The sequence below is a fragment of the Oncorhynchus mykiss genome, chromosome 19, assembly GCF_057628025.1.
Source record: "Oncorhynchus mykiss isolate SJ-2025 chromosome 19, ASM5762802v1, whole genome shotgun sequence".
NCBI lineage: Eukaryota > Metazoa > Chordata > Actinopteri > Salmoniformes > Salmonidae > Oncorhynchus > Oncorhynchus mykiss.
Genome location: NC_143040.1, coordinates 51,069,575 through 51,092,230, shown reverse-complemented (window position 1 = coordinate 51,092,230; position 22,656 = coordinate 51,069,575). Strand labels below are relative to the sequence as shown.

The 22,656-nt window shown below is 42.4% G+C and overlaps 1 protein-coding gene across 2 annotated transcripts in view; it reads right to left on the bottom strand.

The window, feature by feature from the left end:
• Window positions 1-3,127: 3,127 nt before the first annotated feature.
• LOC110497886 (E3 ubiquitin-protein ligase pellino homolog 2) overlaps window positions 3,128-22,656 on the bottom strand; it is a 45,179-nt gene continuing 25,650 nt past the window's right edge. Inside the window, exons 2-7 of one of the 2 annotated variants that reach the window (XR_016488986.1) lie at window positions 21,474-21,603; window positions 13,018-13,119; window positions 8,618-8,815; window positions 8,059-8,247; window positions 3,987-6,119; window positions 3,128-3,891 (exon numbers count right to left, since the gene is read on the bottom strand). Coding sequence is in view for 1 of the 2 variants with exons in the window: in XM_021574336.3 (XP_021430011.1) it covers window positions 5,541-6,119; window positions 8,059-8,247; window positions 8,618-8,815; window positions 13,018-13,119; window positions 21,474-21,603 (1,198 nt within the window). In the remaining variant the exon portion in view is untranslated. Of the gene's footprint in view, window positions 6,120-8,058; window positions 8,248-8,617; window positions 8,816-13,017; window positions 13,120-21,473; window positions 21,604-22,656 lie in introns of both variants that reach the window. The other variant, XM_021574336.3, reaches the window with a different exon arrangement.

Here is a 22,656-nt window from a genome sequence, read left to right as displayed (position 1 = left end):
GGTCACATTCACTGCTCTTGAAGTTCTCTGTGTTTGAAAAATGTTTCTTTCCTGTGTCAAGGGCTGATAAAATAAACTGTTTATATCACTCTATTACCAATAGTAAGTGTATTAAAGTCACATATTAACATTTAGAAACTGTCACTGTGTCAGTGTCATTTATTTGCATAACCCTGCCCCGCTTAAAGCAGTGCAGCCAACCAGTGATCTCCAAATTAACATTCTGTCACCAGTGTCTTCTCCGTCATTCAGAAAAACAGGTGAGGGTGCAGACACACAAACCCCTCTGAACATCGACAGGATTAATGTTAATTAGGAGGCACGGCATCCCACTGTTCCATCCTCATCCGCAAAATGACTAAATGACATGTTATCTATTTAAATCCTTTTGTGTGCCCTTAGTTTAGAGGGGAGCAAGTTGTGTATGATGAAAAATGTTGCTGTCTTTGTACAGTATTTCTACATGAACTGATCCACTAAAGCATGTGGACTCCGCTTCAAATGAGTGGATTCGGCTATTTCAGACACATAGAATCGAGCATACAGCCATGCAATCTCCTTAGTCAAACATGACTTTCAACCTGGCACTGTCATAGGATGCCACCTTTCCAGCAAGTCAGTTAGTCCAATTTCTGCCCTGCTAGAGCTGCCCCGGTCAACTGTACGTGCTGTTATTGTGAAGTAGAAACATCTAGGAGCAACGACGACTAAAAATTGTCTGTCCTCAGTTGCAACACTTACTACCAAGTTCCAAACTGCCCCTGGAAGCAATGCAGCACAATAACTATTCGTTGGGAGCTTCATGAAATGGGTTTCCATGGCTGAGCAGGCTCACACAAGCCTAAAATCACCATGCGCAATGCCAAGCTTCGGCTGGGGTGGTGTAAAGCTCGTCGCTATTCGACTCTGGAAATGCGTTCTCTGAAGTGAAAATCACACATCACCATCTGGCAGTCCGACGAGACAAATCTGGGTTTGGCGGATGCCAGGAGAACGCTACCTGCCCCAATACAATGTGAACTGTAAAGTTTGGTGGCGGAGGAATAATGTACTGAGGCTGTTTTTCATGATTTGGGCTAAGACCCTTAGTTCCAGTGAATGGAAATATTAATGCTATAGCATACAATGACTTTCTATACGATTTTGTGCTTCCAACCTTGTGGCAACAGTTTCCTGTTTCAGCAATGCCCCCATGCAAAAAGCACGGTCCATACAGATATGGCTACTCGAGATCGGTGTGGAAGAATTTGACTGGCCTGCACAGAGCCCTGACCTCAACCCCATCGAACACCTTTGAGATGAATTGGAACGCCGACTGTGTGCACGACCTCACTAATGCTCCTGGCTGAATGGAAGGAGGTCCCTGATGCAATGTTACAACATCTAGTGGAAAACCCTCTCAGCAGAGTGGAGGCTGTTATAGCAGCAAAGGAGGGACCAACTTGGAATGAGATGTTCGATGAGCAGGCGTCTGCATACTTTTGCTCATGTAGTGCAGCTAGCCATATAGAAATCGATGGTGGTACTTGAAGCCGTTATTAGGTGTAATACAGTTGATTGGTGACTATGACATGAACATGTATTGGTTTGACATCCATACAAGCACATACTTTTGGCCAAGTAGTGTAATTATTCTACGAAGTAAAGAAGACTGAATGAACTCTCAGGAGTCCATCTTTTTCACTGGTATAGCTAAATGGAACACTAGTCACTTTGTTTACATACTGTATTCTAGTCAATGCCATCTATTGCTGTATATACACACACACAATTCTATCCTACGTATTCTACAGATATACTAAATATTATATCCACATACTGTCCATACATTGTTCCTGGACCCCAGGAAGAGTAGCTGCTGCCTTGGCATTCTGTGCATATTGTTAGATATTTGTGCACTGTTGGAGCTAGAAACACAAGCATGACTCTTAACATGTGCCTTCTGTGTCTTGTTATTCATAATGCAATAAATGGCTGCCTTTATTCCGTCCCCTTCGTCGGTCATCCATTGCTGCCAGGTTTCCACTAGATAGCAAAGTCCAAATTGGCTATATTGTAAAAATTAATGAAACTAAATTGAGCTTTTTGGTTTTAAGGTTAGCAGAGTGGTTAAGGTCGATTTGAATTAAAATCACATTTTAAGAAGATAAATTGTAGAAATAGGCAAGGCTTATGACTTTGTGGCTGTGGTAATTAGAGACGACCCTGCTGCCATGTGTTGTGTGTTCAATGTTTCCCCTAGGCATCATTTGCACCTTACAGGACACTGGGTAGCAGTATGCCCATAGTTGAGGAAATAGTGTCCTCTAGTGGTTTGTACAGTGATCTGCATAAACAGAGGAAAGGGTCAGAAAATGTTCCCATTTTGCCATTATTTACAGTAAAAAACGAGGCCTATACCAACTTGATACTATGACCATGTTGAAACAAGGATAGTATCAGAAAATGTTGCTGATGGGCTTTTCTGTATGCTAAAAAAAAGAAGAGTAGGCTGCCTCTGATTAGATGACACGTAAAAAGTTACCAGATAAAAATATCTTATCTAAAATTGTGCCTCTTTGATAGAGCCAACTTTATCAACATTTGAGAATGAAGATGGTTAATGTTCGTAATGAGGAATGATGCAACATGTCAGCAACTATGATGAAAGACGGCCTCAGTGAAGTGCAGTAATACTAGTTGTCCTGTGAGGGAGCTAGAGACTCAGCCAGGGCATCTCAGGCTACTTATGTCCAAAATAATCCTTGGCCTGCTGTCACTCAGAACTGGAACCTCCTTCCGCTAGTGTTTTAACATGGTCACCATTCTGTAAAAATACATCTGCTTACCTTTGCAAAGCCTGTCTTAACGTAGACGTGTTCCTGAGTATTATCTTTCAGAAGGCTTTGGGAGCCTTAACGTAAGCCTCACTCTTTACAGTAGAAGTGATTTTGATAGATATCGGCAATAGACCTTTAATAACCTTTACACGTGATTATCAGTTGACTCAAACTGTTGTAGAATTTCTAATGTATATTTCCCTGGCAGGGGAAACACCTAAAATAACGAGGTTCACCCAGTGTGATGCTTTAAAAAACTAAACTAAACGTATGGCGAGTCCCTACACAGAACTAAAACCAAACAAAGACAAATTGAACAAATTGTTTATTTTTGCAAGTAGGTATTGGGAGCATCAGTGCGAGCTATGACCTGTGTACAGGGTTAGGAGACAAAATGCACTGAACAGGCCCTTAGGTGAACAACAGAACCCCTCCCAAATGTTCAAGGAGGAAAGTTGGTGTCAGGCAGGTACATTACAGCTGTTCCAGAGCATGGTCTATCTACTTACTGTCGGCACTGACTGGGCACTGTGGGAGGAATGCTACTGTGAGACGCCCCTCCTTTACCCTGCTACTCGATGCTAATTGGAAGTTACAAACAACGCCATTGAATGACCACCTGTTATGGTCTCACATCTGTCCGACTGCTTCTGGCTTCATACTACCAAGGTCATGTTTTTACCCTCCACAGAGCATACCTCACATCTGGAGGGGGAACCTCTGCAGTCCACCAACAAGGAAGAGGACAGGACACCACATCTGTAGTGTTCCTGTGTGCATAGTAGACATGTGACTATGTTATTTGGCTTCTCAGTGTAGCTGAAAAGAATAACTTGTGACCATCTCTTCAAACTTGTTGATTCATTATGCAACTTGTAGAAAGCCATGGTAAGAACATTGCTAACATGTCATTATCATGATGCTCACTATCATAACCATGAAGCTAAGATGGTCATTTGTATATAGTGTTGAGCTTCACTCTACATATGGGCAGAGTCAAACTAGCCAGAATCTAAGAACAGTCCACATATTTATTTCTAATTCTTCATTTTCAACTTATTTCCACCTTGTTGTCCAACTTTAAAGTCTGATTTTATCTACACAAGTATTTGACCAACTTGATCCATCTCCACAATTTTATTTGCTAAATTGGGCATTGCACATGATAATATCCTTGTGAGATTGAGTATACTCAAACAGCTTTGCTGTCATCCAGAACAGTCTTTTTATTCTACAATAGCAGTTTGGTTTTTAGTTTGTTAACAATGACACTTTGGGCTGCAGGAAGCATCACAGAGAAAACTGTTTTTATATTTGGTAATTGGTATGATCCATAATGCAGTGACTGTGCCCAGGTTTGGAAGTGTACAAATTATTGGATAAAACCCAGCATTAGATAAAGCTACAAATTCAAAAGTGCACATTGAAAACAGTATTGGAGTGTGGGACAAGTCCAAAGACAGCTCGCAGGTGAGAGTGGATGTGTGACTGAGTGAGTTACACTTCAAAAAGCTAATAGCTTGCACTGGAGATGAAGGCCTTACTGATATGAGACACCCATTCAGTAAAACAATGGCATAATTAAGGCTAAATCACCAATGGTGAGGACAATATGTATTCGAAAACATTCATTGTCATGGCCCACAAGGTTGAAGCCAGCGGCCTGTTGTTGCCTGTTGTTGGTAACGTCATAAAAAAGAAGGGACTTATGTCTCAGTATGAGCCAGTGTTGGCACATTCAAACACACCCACGTGATCCAGCCCACATGCACCCAATCGTTACAATAGAGAAAAATATATTAACATTTTCATTAGAAAACTGTACAAGGGCCTCAGCGTAGTAAAATACTTCTTAAGAATAAAAAGGTGGAAAATAATCAATGTGGGTTACATTTCTTTATAGTATGCACAATTATCTCCCTCCCTTAACAATGATTAGAATTTTGTTTTATCTAGTAAAAATATTCCCAGAGTTTTACTGGGAGCCCCAGGCACTGGAATACATCTCTGTACAAGAGGAGAGAAAAACACGTTTTCTTTAAAGAGCTGTTCCCTGAATTCATGAGCAGAGTTCAGCTCACCTCTGGAAAGGCTACATGTTCTGGATAGCTTTGCAGATCGGATCAGGGCTGAGGAGCCAATGGGGAGCACTTAACTAGTCATTTATGAACCTCGCTGGCTCGCTCGTCCTCCCAGACAACAGTCCAGCTGTCTTGGCTCTGTGAAAATCATGCACCTCAGAATCAGACCGTGAACCCCCACCCAATCTGCTCTTTGTAATCCGTTTGGAGTTTATGATCAATAACATGGGGACAAAATGTACTCCAGCGACCCGTTCTGTAGCCCTTTTACTTGAACTGAGCAGTCATTTTAGCTTGCACAGTCCAGAGAGTTAGCTCAGTTGAAAGCTGATGGCTGGCAGCTGAAGAGTATGTTGGATTTCTGTAGTTGTGCCTTAGGTCCACTGTGCTCCACGTCTCTGTGTACACCATGCCACGGTGGCCATCCAGAGGACCAGAAGCCCAAACCAAACACTGTGATGGACCACTGCCTTCAGGCCAATCGCCACTGAAATTTGGAACACACTTGTAGTACACCATCAGCTTTGGGATCTTTACAGTCCGGTGAAGAAAAAACTTAAGAGCACTAAATAGTCTGAACAGTTTCACAGCATGTTGGCCCTCCTGCTTCATCCCTTCCCCCAGCCCAAGGTCCCCCAGCTTAGTCGATGGGGCCCTGGAAGATGAGCTTGGCATAGCCCTGAGTGAGGCTGAGCTGGGTGGCACAGAATGGGCAGGCGGCGTGGAAAGCGTGGGTGCCATGGGGCAGAGGGATCTCGGCCCAGTACTTTGCCGACTTCTCCGAGCACACGTGTCCGCACGGCACAAAAGCATGTGTGGGGGCGCCCACGTCCACGTAGAAGGCGGGCTCGCAGCCCAGCCACAGCGGCACGTACGGGCCCACGGTCCGGCACATGGGGCACTCCCGCTGGGCGTTGGGCTCCTGCTCCGAGCGATGGCCCCAGTTGTGGTAGCCGTGCACATGGCCACAGGCCAGGTAGACCCAGGGCTGCTTGTCCTCCAGAGAGGAGAGGGCGCGGCTGCGCTGCATGCTGGGGAAGGCCAGGGTGTTGAGGCCCACAGGGCACTGGGGCCGTGCTGCGTTGATTTCCTGCCGCAGGGCCTCCAGGTGCTTCTGGGTAGGCGTGTGGAAGAGGCCGTCAGCTGTGCGCCACAGCAGGGTGGCTCCACACAGGTCTACCAAGGATCCGTCCTGCAGCACGTTGCTCTCACACTCCACCTGCAGGGGGCAACACAGCACACACACAGCTCTAAACAGTGTACAAAACACTAGGAACGCTAGTGGTATGGTAGTAGGTGCCTGGCACACCGGTTTGAGTGTATATTACAAGAACTGCAACGCTGCTGGGTTTTTCACTCTCAACAGTTTCCCATGTGTATCAAGAATGGTCCACCACCCAAAGGACATCCAGCCAACTTGACAACTGTGGGAAGCATTGGAGTCAACATGGGCCAGCATTCCTGTTGAATGCTTTTGACATTTTTTTTTTTGTACAATATATTCATTTGTGGCTTTTGACATCTTGTAGAGTCCATGTCCCGGCAAATTTAGGCTTTTCTGAAGGCAAAAGGTGTTCCTACTGTTTTGTACATTCACTATATTCAGTTAGGAGGGGAGAGACTGGGCTCAACACTAGGGTTTAATATTTTCCCAACAATCTACCAAGTTTCAATAATGGGAATAATTTATATTTATCCCGAGAGTCCTGTGAAATACCGCAAAAATAATTGAAAGCATTTAAAACCAAGATATGGTCACAATGCAGGGTTCTCCCTAAATAAGAGGAGCGCTGCCCCATGTTATCGGCTTGGCTGCACCAATATGTAAAGATTTCAGAGCAAATTAAACTGATATTTAGTAACAATAGTTACTCTTTGATTGCCAATGACATTGTTGTGAATTTCGAAACAGGCAGTTCATATCTCCGAGCGGTATGTTCCATAATTAATTCAGCGCATTTCAGCAGTAGGTTATATCTTCACACAGAGCACACCCGGAGTATAGCTTGGGCAAATCATACAAACTTTGTCACAGCAGTCTAACAAAAGTCAAATGACCCAAGTTGCTAAACTTGCTAGATAACATCCTTCAACGAATGACAGAATATCTCCTATTTTTGTCAAAATCGAGTTGATTATACAGATAGCAGATCAGCTCATGAATAACAGGGAGATTAGTGTAAATAGTAAGTTATCTTAAGAGACCATATTTAAAAAAAAAAATCCATATCTACGTTTGTTCACACATTCTCTACCAAAGATCTCATATGGACAGCAAGTACAAGACAACGCTGAGTAGTGGGGGACATGCTATAGGGGTATTTTGACATGCATAGGCCAGAGACATGCTTTGATAATGCAACCTATGAATCACAGAATAAAGTTACGAATTTTCACACGACACAGGAGTCAGGACTTTGGGTTTCAGTGGGATTGGAACTGGACAGCAAAACAGACTAGGCTCAGGGACAGAATTACAATTCTTCCTCATGCCTCATGTGTGATAGAAATACCTATGTAGTGAATTGTGCATAGGCCTACAAAATGTGTGACTATCTGAAGAATCACATCATCAGCTCAAAGAGGCACAAGTTATGTTATAGGTTATAGCCTACTGTAGGGTTTATTAACGGTCGCATGTGCAGTCCGACAGTGTCAATTATGCATGTGCTTTGAATTTATGGGGACATTGTGTGAAGTTTATGAGCTAGGGTAAAAGCTTCCATGCGACAACCCGTTTGGATAATGTGCTATTGTATTTTTTGCTAATCTGTTGCTGCACATGTTTATTTTGTGGAATTGCATTAGTGCAACATTGTAGGATAATTTCCCAGGTCCTGTCATTTTATTTTCCTGGGAAATGTGAAGAATGATCCCGGGACAGTCCAGGGATCCCAGTAACCCATGGCTGAGAGCACTAAGTATAGGGAAACTAAGTTAAGAGAATGCTACCTAAAACATCTGCTTCCTATATAAAAGTTGTATAGTGATAAATTTGGTTTCAGTATAATTGGGTATGGAATTTTATTTGTAAAGATGTAACCGTGTAACAGTTATGATGTTGAATGGCCTGATGTTTGTTAATGGTTCATTCCTTGACCTAAATGACTGAACAGATTTGGTGAGTGTAATGGTGGAGCATCATCAGTGCTACTGACCAGTTTGCCGCGGGTCTGAGCAGAGCGGGTCTCTCTAAGGGTGTAAACATCCCCACACACAGAGATCTCCCTCCATACACCCGGCTTGGACTCCTCCGTGAAACCACCCCTGGGGTGCATCACCAGCACGCCATTGGTCGTCAGCCCGTCCATGTGACCATCCGGGTTCTTCCACTTGGCGGCTTTTTCCTGAGGGTAAAACAGAAGGAAAGTCAGACACACAAACACATTGTAGTGAACATACATAACACTGGTGCTAGTATACATTGTGTGCTAATCTAGTTTACTCTGCTTGGAATGCTAGGCATGCATATGCAAACCAGGCTTTGAATCTTAGCAGGAAAACAAGAGGAGAACGAAAAAACATGCTACTGTTCATTGTCATAAAATAGATACTGTAGCAAGAACATTAAAAAATATATATATATATTTTTTTTTTGTCACACTGGATAGGTGCAGTGAAATGTGTTGTTTTACACTAGAAACATTTGTATCTGAATTCCAGTCAACCCTGCAGACGTTTTATCCCTGGGATAGTGCCCTCTGAGCCCAGTCTTACCCCCAGGAAGATGTTCTTGGAGGAGTCAAAGCCAGCAGCGTAGATGCGTGCGGTGTAGGGCAGGACCCGCTCACAGACGACACGGCAGGCAAAGCGAGAGATGGTGCTCTGGGTGATGGGCGTCTCTTCTCCTTCCTGACTCCCAGACACCGTGTCCGTCACCACAAAGTCTATGGGGCTTTCTGTGGAGCGGCCAATCTGCAGGACAACAGAATGCACCCAGGTTAGAACAGACAAGCACACCATTCCAATTTGAACAGCCATTTGTAAAACAGTTGTTTAGAAAGTGTTTGTTTTTAGGGAACGGCAGATACCTTTTTTTTTTTTAGAGCCAATGTAGATTTGTGGGGGTCAAGAAGGCCAGTGGCTGATATTTTAGGCTGATACTCAATATCACAATTGAAAATGTTGATGACCACATTTTCCAGAGACAGCAATGTGTGCATTAATGCATCGATTTCTTTATCAAAACAATACATTTGACTATGTTTTCACCAATATAACGGTCATGTGTTAAAAAAAAAAAGGCACATCTCTTGATAACCTGGGTAAATGAAGATAGGCATATTCAATAAGAGTGTGTGCATGAATTGAGTTATCTAGCTTGTTTTGGCTGATCAGTAGAGTCTATAGTGCTACAGATGACTAACTTCCATTTGGGACTTATATTAGCCCAGAGATAAACAACATTTGCATAGAAGCATGACTCCCGCATGTAAGGACATCATATAGGCACTGCTGTTAGTTTGAGAATATAAAATAACATATATTCAATGTAAACGGGTCCAACGTAATGTCGTGATTTGTGATCACAGATGCTAATCCGTGATAATCATTTTTTCCCCAACTGTCAGGACACATCTCTAAAGTCCGCTGCCAAGATTAAATTCGATATTACTCAATTGGCTAGTTCAGCGGTAAAGAAATGGGCGGGTTGTAATTTGATCCTACTGCTACGATTGGCTAGAGCGAGGCTATAACTCTGCTCCCGTTCCCATGTCTCTCCATTGCTCATATCACTTGGTGCTGTTGACTGCAACTGTGAGATAACATTTAAAACACTAAAATATTATTTCTCTATTACGACAATGATCTAATCGACTAGCAACGGTTAATTTATGGCTGCGATTTCGGTTGGTCAAATCAGCACACCAATAAATAGCTAACATTACACTACAAATCAGATGGCTCGTTGACAAAAATTATGCATGTTCAAAATGATAACCAGCTATCGTTTGCTAGCTAAATTGGCCATTAAGCGCCTATCTGATATCTTTGCAGCATATTTATTCTGCCCTTGAGTTGCGCTCCCATGCAAAACTAGACAGATAGCTAACAACTAAGTCTTCAATAAAACTCCCAAGGCGTGACTTTTCTTGAATGAATATATTGAAAACGTTTATGTTGTGAAACTGCAACATACAGAAAATAATATACTTTAGTATTCAATTCACACCGAAACACTGTAGCTGTACATTATACATTTTAAGTTGCATAAATACAAAGAACGCGCTAAGGTACCATGCATCTGGCATGATGCCAACCCACATAGCTAATTGTTACTCATATGGTAATTGGCTCCTTTCATTACTCTAATAATGTACAACCATTTATGTAGAATAACAAGCATATTACACTAGGAACAGTAACAAAACTACAGTATTGTATATTTTACAATTCGTTTGCATGACGCACGAGCAAAGTAATACAGCTAACGACATACATGAAAGGCATTGCAATTTGTGAGGAAATGCAACCAACATTGATATGTAAGCAACTATCAATAACAAGATTATAATCATTAGCTAAATGCTTGAATTGAATTTACAAACAAATATACTCCAAGGCTGAAGCGTGACAAGAAATAACTACATTGAAAGACCTGCACCGTAGCGTTGTTTGTAGCTGCTTCTATGCGTGCGGAACAAATTCTCTACTTCCTGTTTGCGTAGTCTTTCTAAGTACCAGAAACATCCACTAGGGGGCAAATAACACCATTGAACACAATGAAAATCCAATTAAACCATTGTAATAAAATAATCTGTTACCTTCTAACAGGATGGCAGCACAATATTTATCCCGCTAACTAGCATTATAGCTAGCTAAAACCACAGATGAAAGGGTTTGTTATCGTAATCTTTGCTAACAGGTCACATACCCATCTGCTTAGTTAGCGTGCTTATTGCAAGAAAAATGTAATGAATATCAATATTCAGGTGGTTTATGCCTACTAGTTGACGATCCTTGCCATCATCTTACTCTACATATACAAAATATGATGCGTTTATGAGTTGTGTATGTGCACAATACTAATTAATGTCAAATGATTATTTGAGGCCGGGAGCATTTAACATCCAATGTTTATTTGCATTACTTATTTTTTTTTAATCCATGAAAAGGCTGCAAAAGTACATAGCCTCTAATTCATTTTCAAAGACAAGTAGGCATATCACATATAAAATATTTTTACACTGGCAAAATTGGGAAGTGGAATAAGAAAATAATTGTGCTGACAAGCACACTAATTACCATACATTTTAACCCATTGTTAAGAATGAGAATTATTCCACTGATCAGACTAAATAAGTAAATAGATCATACAAACCTGCCCCTACACCCTAACCAAATTATTTGTATATTTATTTTCCCAGCTCTTGAATCAAACTTACACTTTTTAGTTCACAATCGGTTTGACAAAATTATTTTCATACTTACTTCATACTTATGTCAGGTCACCCTACCAAACTTCCCTGCTAAAACATACTGTAGGTCTGTCTGCTGCCTTGTCGTTGTAACAGCCTAAATGCCAATCACCAAACAGGGGACTAATGCAAGTGTGGAGTAAATTGACTTTAGTATATGCTGTCAAGTAAGTAACAGCAACCACATATTATGGAAATTGTTCATAAAAACAACCCTACCATGCTGCTCTTTTAACAGTTTTAGAAACTCAGCGGAGAATGTTCTCTTGCTATTCAGCTCTGCTCTAATCTTGAGGGGCGTTTCTATAAAAACGCTCATCCAATCCCCTTGATCCCTTACAACTATCAATCATATGCTTAAATGTGGTGTGGTTCACAGTGCTGTGGCAGGACAATGGAGGTTCTGTGATGTTAATTTGCAGGCGCAGATGCTCAGATTTGAAAACAATTTGGAACACAGTTGAAAAGTTAATGCACCGACTATAGAATAGACTAATTAGAAAAATAAATGCAGCACTTTTCAATGTGTGAGATATAAAGAGATGTGAGCTTGAGAAGAGGTTCCAATGGGCCAATGTGTGAGAGTTGGCAGCAATGCTTATTATTTGTATATTAACTAAACTAATATTTGCAACAGGAGTTTCAATTTTGGTCACTGCCAATTCATCCATTTCTCAATGCCGCACCTTTCAGTTGGAGAATGAGCTAGCTTGCTGTTGCTGATTTTCCCAGCTAGACATTCCGAGTGGCGGCTGGCATAGCAGCAGCTTTGCTATGTAGAGAGACTTTCGGAAAAGCCGATAGAGAAGGGCTGAGACACTACAAAAAGCCAATATCGGCCCGATCGTTATCTATGGTCAACGTCCCCAATCATGGGTAATTTCCTTCATAAATAGTAAATTAAACATTGGCTTAGACGCTGCCACCACTAATGACAGCAAATTCCCACAACCAGAAAATAATGGTATGAAAGAATCTCATTGAATGGTCCAAAGACAGGAATGAACAGTGACTGTTAATGTATCAATATAAAAATGGCCTCCATCAGCTAGCTAAATACACCCATTTGTTATTTTATCAAATCAAGGTCACAAACCAATAGAATTTGTATGAATTGTAATACAAAAAGATACGGATTAAATAATTATATAAAAGTTCAGCTTCACACAGAAAAGTCAATGCTTTTCCATCTCATTTCCATAATAATTGTGTTGGTATTTATCATCTCTCTGCTGGTTATGGCTTTCTGTTTACTTAGTGTCATTTGCAGAAATATGAACACAATAAAGGGTTGAATGTGAAGGTGGTGTCTGGAGCAGTCTCAATTCCTCTGGTGGGAGTAGAGCGGTCTGTGCTCTGGATTTAGATTAATGCTAGGGGGGTAGCAGAACACGTCTTCACTTGACGGAAGGAGAGCGGGGAGGGACTAAGAGAGAGACTGAACGCTATAGAAACACTGCCATGTAGCAAACAAATCCATGAGGCAGATTAGCACTTCATAAAAAATGTAAATTCTACAAAACAGACCGCAGTTGATTGTTGAAATGCAAAGTCAATGTCTATTACTAAGCAGATTGCCTTGTAAACTTATGAAAATTACACCGATTTTTAGGACTGACGAATAATATACATACGGCAGGGTCATCTGCTAAGCTTAGACCAACAGAGTATCTGGGATGTTGAAACGGGCGGACTTACCTGAAACATGTCTGTGTCTTTGTCATGGCAGTACTCTACCACTACTGTCTGGTTCCTGGACAGAGTGTAGGAAATACTGTGCTGCACTTTGCAGTTCACCGCCTGCAACAGCAGAGGAAGCACATCAGAATTGGCCTTCTATACCATGCAATGGACTGATACTGACAGTTCTTACACTGAAAGGGTTAATAGGATATTAGCAGTCAAATGTAAATTACATTGTATGAGCTCATTAATAATGATTTCATAAATCTACTGAAACAAAGGGCTTCTTAAGTGCTATAGGGTGATGAAATCAGGGAAGCAGCTAACCCTAAAGAGCTTGCCGTCACCTATACAGTTAACACAAGTAAATAGTTATTTTAGCAGTAACGTTACGTCTTCCAGCATAATTTTGGAGAAGCGTTCGAGTTAAGGACACGTAAAATGACTACCATGTTAAGAATGGTATGTCCGTAAATCGGTAGACTGTTCTGATTAAGAAATCCTTGTTTGTGTCGCAGAGACCAATAAATAATTTAAGGAAATTGTTAAGATGCTACCACCCTCCTACAAATCAAATCACTGGCTTTATCAATAAGTGCATCGAGGACGTCGTCCCCACAGTGACTGTACGTACATACCCCAACCAGAAGCCATGGATTACAGGCAACATTCGCACTGCCATATCCTTTGAGCGATTGTGGACTACAGGAAAGGGAGCACCGAGCACGCTCCCATTCTCATCGACAGGGCTGTCGTGGAGCAGGTTAAGAGCTTCAAATTCCTTGGTGTCCACATCAACAACAAACTAGATTGGTCCAAACACACCAAGACAGTCGTGAAGAGGGCACGACAAAGACTATTCCCCCTCAGGAAACTGAAAAGATTTGGCATGGGTCCTGAGATCCTCAAAAAGGTTCTACAGCTGCAACATCAAGAGCATCCTGTCACTGACTGGTTGCAGCACTGCCTAGTACGGCAACTGCTCGGCCTCCGAGCACAAGGCACTACAGAGGGTAGTGCGAACGGCCCAGTACATCACTGGGGCAAAGCTGCCTGCCATCCAGGACCTCTACACCAGGCAGTGTCAGTACAAGGCCCCAAAAAATTGTCCAAAACCCCAGCCACCCCAGTCATAGACTGTTCGCTCTACTACCGCATGGCAAGAGGTACCGGAGTGCCAAGTCTAGGACAAAAAGGCTTTTCAACAGCTTCTACCCCCAAGCCATGAGACTCCTGAACAGGTAATCAAATGGCTACCTGGACTATTTGCATTGTGTTCCCCCCCCCCACCCCAACCCCTCCTTTTACGCTGCTGCTACTCTCTGTTTATAATATATTTATAGTCACTTTAACTATACATTCATGTACATACTACCTCAATTGGGCCGACCAACCAGTGCTCCCGCACAGTGGCTAACCGGGCTATCTGCATTGTGTCCCACCCACCACCCTCTCTTTTACACTACTGCTACTCTCTGTTCATCATATATGCATAGCCACTTTAACCATATCTATATGTACACACGACCTCAATCAGCCTGACTGACTGGTGTCTGTAAGTAGCCTTGCTACTTTTATAGCCTCGCTACTGTATATAGCCTGTCTTTTTACTGTTTTATTTATTTACCTACCCATTGTTCACCTAATACCTTTTTTGCACTATTGGTTAGAGCCTGTAAGTAAGCATTTCACTGTAAGGTCTACTACACCTGTTGTATTCAGCGCACGTGACAAATAAACTGATTTGAGACAGAGGTGGGCAAATAATTTGAAAGGTGGGTATATGTTATAATACTAAACCAGAGTTCCACTCAGGTCTAAACTGGGCTAGGAAGTGTCATGCGTCTACTTTATTCTCACACCATCAGATCAGCCATATGCCAGCAGTTCAGGATGGGAAATAATGCCTTCCGTAACCGCACCACCACTCGTGATGGGGACTCATTAGATGGTTGCACTAACCGTTCATTATATCACTGGACAAAAACGTTGGAAGGAATTCCTGGAATGGGACAGTAGGGATCAGTGTTCCTGTGAAGTAACACTTCCATGACAGTGACCATAAACTGTACTCTAGGCTCAGTCAACATAGGCCAGTCAATCAGATGAAGTCAGATACAATTCATACTCACGTCAGCCAGACCTGGGTAGAAAATACCAACTTTTCAAATAATCAAGGTAGTTGGATATAGTTTATAGAGTTAACTAAAAGTCAACTACTTTCTTTGATATTCAAATACAGGTCTCAGAAAAGCAAATTAAAATGTGAAGGTATTTTAATGACAGTAATAAAATGGATGGCTGACAAATATTTGATGAAGAACCAAATGCTTCATCAACTACAGTTACACAACAACAGGTAATGGAATTAGTCTAAATATATTAATAATATAGCCTATGATTAAATACACAAGGGACACGTCAACATTAGAGTAGAACACTTTTGCAGCTTCAGAATTACTAACAAATATATTTTCATAATGAGTGGTAAAGTTTACAACACTTTACATCAAGTTCTTATACATGTGTAGTAACTTAGTTACTACAAAAACAACATTGTTACAACTTTGTAAATTGCTTTAAAATTGCATAATAATGGCGTGATTACATACATGGAATAAGGAAAAGTGACTATTCCTCATGTACAGGAGTTGAAAACACTCAGCTCATTGGGCAATTAAAATGGAAAGTATTAATAAAAACATGCTACTAAAATGTTGCTCAAAGTAATTATAGTTTTATTACACAGGTACAAGAACAGTTTAATGTTAGAAGTTACTTAGAATGTTAACAGTAACAAACTGTAGATTACAGCAAAAAATGTCCTACACTCTGAAGACAGCTGCATCATGCTCGCCAGCTGGAAAACAACGACATACCAATACATTCAAAATGGGTCCTGTTTTTTCATTGATTGTAGGGCAGTAACCACTAAATTCTGGTAGTTGTCACTTAAAATAAAAAAAGTTTTTTTTTTTTTTTTTTACACTCGTACCCATTTACAGGTTGGAAATGGCAGATTTGGACACTGATAAGCACCTAAATTGGAACGCAGTGGTTGTACAGTAACATGCTATACACGACGTCAGATCTCAGGGTCTCTGCTTCACAGCTCTGTATGGGTTTCAACTGACAGACGTTCTGAACCATACGCGACAAGAACTTGCCCCCCATCACTCCCGCTAATTGGGCAACTGTTGTCTGATTAAGGGAAATGCTGTACATTGAGAGGACTCAATGCTTTTTGAAAGCTGTCAGGATTATAAATACTTCTTTAATGTCATACAAGCAAGCCAAATACCTGCACTTCACATTTCCACTGTAAAGTCCATGGAGAATAAGAGCACCTTCTCCCAGCTGCCCACTGCACTGAGGCTAGGAAACACTGTCACCACCGATAAATCCACGATAATCGAGAATTTCAAGAAGCATCTCTACGGCTGGCCATGCTTTCCTCCTGCCTACCCCAACCCCGGCCAACAGCACCGCACCCCCCGCAACTACTTGCCCAATCCTCCCCAGCTTCTCCTTCACCCAAATCCAGAAGCAGATGTTCTGAAAGAGATGCAAAACCTGGACCCGTACAAATTAGCTGGGCTAGACAATCTGGATCCTCTCTTTCTAAAATTATCCACTGCCATTGTTGCAACCCCTATTACCAGTGTGTTCAACCTCTCTTTCGTATTGTCTGAGATCCCTAAAGATTGGAAAGCTGCCGCGGTCATCCCCCTCTTCAACGGGGGTGACACTCTAGACCCAAACTGTTATAGATCTACAGTGGGGCAAAAAAATATATACTTTTTTTTTTTTTTTCCCACCATAATTTGCAAATAATGTGATAATAGCTAGTCATGTTGGCAATAGAACAAGCTTTCATATTATGCTCACCTGACCCAGATGTGGATTTATATTTATTGCGTAAACAACAGTAATTGTGTAAAGGTGGGGACCCAGTGCTGGGTTTCAAACAAAACTACAAGTGTGCTTGCTCTAGTTCCTAAAAGGCACAGCATTGAAATTACTTAAGAACTGTGCGTGACCACTTGGAGACACCAGTTAGTCCTCTCACTCAAACCCATGTTATTTTTTTGTGTTGTGTTATGTTGCACCTAACCCACATTTGAGGAATATTATCATGTTGCTGAATGTATCCAGAATATTTTCAAAATTTCATAAAAATCAACAAATGTGGTGAAAAGTACGGTAAATATAAAAAAAATGCACATAAAAAGCAACAGTTTATTCAGTGTTGTGTCAGGTGAACAGTTGTGTCCTAAACTTGTCTAATAATTTTCCTAATATCTCCAAACTGTTCCCTTTCAATTGCTAACATGCTTATGCATGTACTTTTCATATTTCTTTTGTAAAAAACCTGTTCCATATAGGCCAATTCCCACAAGTGTAAAGCATTCCACATTTTCAACACTTGGCTACTTTAGATTGCCACATACCCAGTTCTAAAATCCCACACAACCAACTGAGACCTGAAGAGAGCGAGGTCTAAACCGTTTGTTAGGGAACACCCAAAGGAACACACACACCCAGACAGACACCTGTAATTGAGATCAAGTGGGCAGATTAGGGAGCAGAGGCAGGATTTGAATAGGAGTCTGGTAGTGATCATGGGAGCTCCTCATTATCGGTCATTAGCACCAGAGTGTGCACAGACACGTGAGCCCAACTCAGTCAGAGCACTTTCTCAACGTATTCACATGGACCTACTACAGAGTGTGAGGAGGGAGATTTGGTGTAGTGTCTGAGAGTAAGAGAACAGAGAGAACACATTCCTGCTGAGCAAGAGAAAGCGTCGGTGGACAAGTACACACTTGGAAATCCACGTAACAGTTACCCTCTCAAATGATATCTCACATCTCTACTTTCAAATAGAACCCTCAGTGCTGGCTCAACGACGTTAGGTATAGATGCGGTAAAGAGATTAATCAAATCAATCAAAACAATGGGAATGCCATGGCAACACCACTGACGCATCCCCCATGCGGGCAAGATTCAAAATCTCCTTATTGCCTACCAACAAAATGTGCCTATATTTATGTGCATTTCATACCCTCTTGGGGAGAATAAGAAAATAATGCTTGTATGGATGTCAAACCAATACGTCAGTCCCCAATCAACTGCATTACACATAAAAATAGGCTTCAAATAACACTATCGATTTCTATAGTGTATTTGGAAAGTATTCAGACCCCTTGACTTTGTCCACATTGTTACGTTACAGCCTTATTCTAAAATGCATTAAATTGTCCCCCCCCCCCCCCAATCTACACAAAATACCCTATAATGACAAAGAGAAAACGGGTTGAATATTCTGCAAAATAATAAAAATAAAAACAGAAATGCCTTATTTTCGTACGTATTCAGACCCTTTGCTATGAGACCCTAAATTGAGCTCACGTGCATCCTGTTCCCATTGATGATCCTTGAGATATTTCTACAACTTGATTGGAGTGCACATGTGGACATGATTTAGAAAGGCACACCTGTTTACATAAAGGTCCCACAGTTAATAGTGCATGTCAGAGCAAACACCAAGCCATGAGGTCGAAGGAATTGCCCATAGAGCTCCGAGACAGGATTGTGTCGAGGCACAGATCTGGGGAAGGGTACCAAACAATGTCTGCATCATTGAAGGTCCCCAAGAACACAGTGGCATACATCATTCTTAAACCGAAGTTTGTAACCACCAAGACTCTTCCTAGAGCTAGCCGCCCCGCCAAACTGAGCAATCCGGGGAGAAGGGCCGTGGTCAGGGAGGTGATCAAGAACTTGATGGTCACTCTGACAGAGCTCCAGAGTTCCTTTGTGGAGATGCAAGAACCTTCCAGAAGAACAACCATCTCTGCAGCACTCCACCAATCAGCCATTTAAGGTAGTGGCAAGATGGAAGCCACTCCTCAGTACAAAAAGCACATGACAGCCCACTTGGAGTTTGCCAATAGGCATCTAAAGGATTCTCTGGTCTGATGAAACCAAGATTTAACTCTTTGTCCTGAATGCCAAACGTCATGTCTGGTGGAAACCTGGCACCAGCCCTACGGTAAAGCATGGTGGTGGTAGCATCATGCTGTGGGGATGTTATTCAGCGGCAGGGACTGGGAGACTAGTCAGGATCAAGGGAAAGATGAATGGAGTAAAGTACAGAGAGATCTATGATGAAAACCTGCTCTAGAGCGCTCCGGACCTCAGACTGGGTCAAAGGTTCACCTTCCAACGGGACAATTGACCCTAAGCACACAGCCAAGAGAACACAGGAGTGGCTTCGGGACAAGTCTCTGAATTTCCTTGAGTGGCCAAGCCAGAGCCCGGACTTGAATCTGATCGAACATCTTTGGAGAGACCTGAAAATAGCTGTGCAGCGACGCTCCCCACCCAACCTGACAGAGCTTAAGAGGATCTGCAGAGAAGAATGGGAGAAACTCCCCAAATACAAGTGTGCCAAGCTTGTAGCGTCATACCCCGTTTTTTTTTTTGCTTTGTCATTATGAGGTATTGTGTGTAGATTGATGGGGAAAGAAACAATTTAATGCACTTTAGAATAAACCTGTAACGTAACAAAATGTGGAAAAAGTAAAAGGGGTCTGAAAACTTTCTGAATGCACTGTATATGGCTAGCTACAGTATGTTACAAGCTTATACGAACAGGAGTTAGCATTTATTCTAACCCCGAAAAGGACCATTTCTAAATATTATGCTGCGAAAACAGCCAAATACACTACATGACCAACAGTACGTGGACAACTGCTTGTCGAACATTTCATTCCAAAATCATGGCCATTAAAATGGAGTTGGTCCCCTTTGCTGCTATAATAGCTTCCACTCTTCTGGGAAGGCTCTCCACTAGGTGTTGGAACATTGTTGCGGGGACTTGCTTCCATTCAGCCACATGAGCATTAGTGGGGTCGGGCCCTGATGTTGGGCAATTAGGCCTGGCTCGCAGTTGGCGTTCCAATTCTTCCCAAAGGTGTTCAAATAGGGTTGAGGTCAGGACTCTGTGCCATCTTGACAAACCATTTCTGTATGAATCTCGCTCTGCGCACGGGGGGCATTGTCATGCTGAAACAGGAGGGGGCCTTCCCCAAACTGTTCCCACAAAGTCTGACGCACAGAATAGTCTACAATCTCTGCTGTAGCATTAAGATTTCCCTTCACTGGAACTAAGGGGCCTTGCTCGAACCATGAAAAACAGCCCCAGACCATTATTCCTCATCCACCAAACTTTACAGTTAGCACTAGGCATTGGGGGAGGTGGTGAAGCATGATTCATCACTCCAGAGAACTCGTTTCCACTGAGTCCAATGGCGGCGATGTTTACAACATTCCAGTCAACCATTGCTATTGCGCATGGTGATCTTTGGCTTGTGTGCGGCTGCTTGGCCATGGAAACCCATTTCATGAAGCTCGCGTCCCGACAAACAGTTCTTGTTCTGATGTTGCTTCCAGAGGCAGTTTGGAACTCAGCAGTGAGTGTTGTGTGCCCTATCATTTCACAGCTGAGCCCTTGTTGCTCCTAGTCATTTCCACTTCACAATAACAGCACATACAGTTGACCAGGGCAGCTCTAGCAGGGCAGAAGTTTGACAAACTGAAGAAGAAGGAACAGCTATTTTCATCAATGTGTGTACAGCTGTGAGGGGAAGGTCAGCCAACTGCAACAACATCCTCCTCACTTCACCCCACTAAACCAAGTTTAATAGAGGCCCTGATACCAGGGTGGCAGAGGGAAGGGGAGGTGAAGGTGCTGGGGGGTTAATAAAGCTTCATCATTATATAACAGGCTGTACATGACCTCTTACATAAACCTACACATACTGGTGTGTGTCGTGAAACAGCAGAGAGAGCAGGGCCCAGTACAGTTCACTGAACAGGCAGTCAGAGATGACACAGCCTTTATCAGCTAACAGCTAGCTCCTAAATCTTTTCTCCCAGTGAGAAGAGCTATCAGACACAGTCAGGCTACAGGGTGGGAGACTAACACAGACTGAGGGGCCTTAAGCCAGAAGGCCCAAAAACAAAAAGGAGAAGTGCTTTGAAACATGTGCTTCTAAAAACTGCAGACGTCAGCAGCAGGCACTCTAGCTTGTTTAGCTGACTGCTAGGATACCAAATGTAGGAATGCAAGAGGACAGACATGCTGTACTGGACTGGCAGTTTTCTGGCAGACACCACACATAGCAAAGCTAGGAGGTCTGGCTGCAGCTTTTGTGTAGTAAATGTCAGAGCCATCAATAGAGCAACAATATTTTCTTGACTGGGATTTCAAGTTAGATACGTGAAAAACGTGTTAAAAAGTAAAATGAGTTAAATTCAGTGTTGGTTCTCACTGTTGTGTCAATTGTTGGTCATTCTACCAATTTGCTAAGAAGGGTAATAACATATTCATGAGAACTCAGTCTTCACCCATCAATTACTTAGTTTGTGCATGAATATGTGAGTAGGCTAGGTTCCTGGTTTACCTTGCTGGCTTGTGGCGTGTTGAGGATATGAACGGTGCTGGGTTTAACACCGTTGGCTTTGCTTCTCTTGTACAGGGCAAAGCGGCTTTTCCTTCTGCCCCGGTCTCCGTTTGGGAGGGAGCCATTGTACCTATCAGAAAAAAGGGGAGAAAGAATGTGGGAGAGTTTCTAACATTTCAGGAAAAGTTCATTCATTCCCCCAAAGGGTAGATAAAGATATTCTTCCAAGAGAGAAAATGTCTCTGAAAAAATAACGTTACAGAATATTCTTGTCTGTAAGTGAATGCATGAATAATAATGTGTGTTCCTATGGGTTTTGGAGCAGGGCCATTTGTATCCACTTTCATTCATCCACATAGATCACATTCATTGTATTAGTTATCTAAGCGTCACCTTGGATTATAGCTGGGTTATTACATAAAGCACTTTAAAATGCTCCCCCTCCGTCTGTCAGCTAGCTAGCCACGCCGCAGCTGTTACTCTGCACTAGTCTGTAGAAGAGCAGAGTTTAAGATGTGTGTCAGGTCTCCTTTACAGGACTATCCAGACCAGACTGGGGAGGCTCTCTGACTCACATGATGGTCAGCAGCATAATACCTCTACCCCATTAGTCACACTAACTTGGAGCCTGAACTGGCTGACTCAAATTAAAAATACACAGGACAAAATGGCCTCATCATAACAACTTCTCTATTTAGTGTGTGGTTAACATTTCTATCTTGGTGCACCCTTGTGATGCCCAGTCTCTCAGTCTGCTGTAACTACGGGCCTGGTCTGCCTGGTGAATGGAGGTGCCTCTTCCAGAACAGACCAATACTCTACATCCACCAGCTTGCCCCTACAGCTGGGAAACCCCATGCTCTTCTCCCATCCAACACACAGGCCTTCTGTTCGGTCATCCACCCCCCACAGAATAAGAGAGTTCAGGTTGACATTTTGACTGATTACAGTATTTCAGAATCAATTATATTAATTGAATAAAAATCCACCAACCTTTCCTTTTATTAGCGATTGGGCTAAACAACCAACCACTACACTGTAATCCCCAAAGCCCTCGTTACTGCAACGACTACCACCTCCTCCCCATACTTATCCTCCTCCTCCCTCCCCTGGCCACCTGTCCCCACAGCCAGGCAGCCTGGAAAACACATGGTCTCAGTCAGAACAGGGCTGAGAGCTGGTC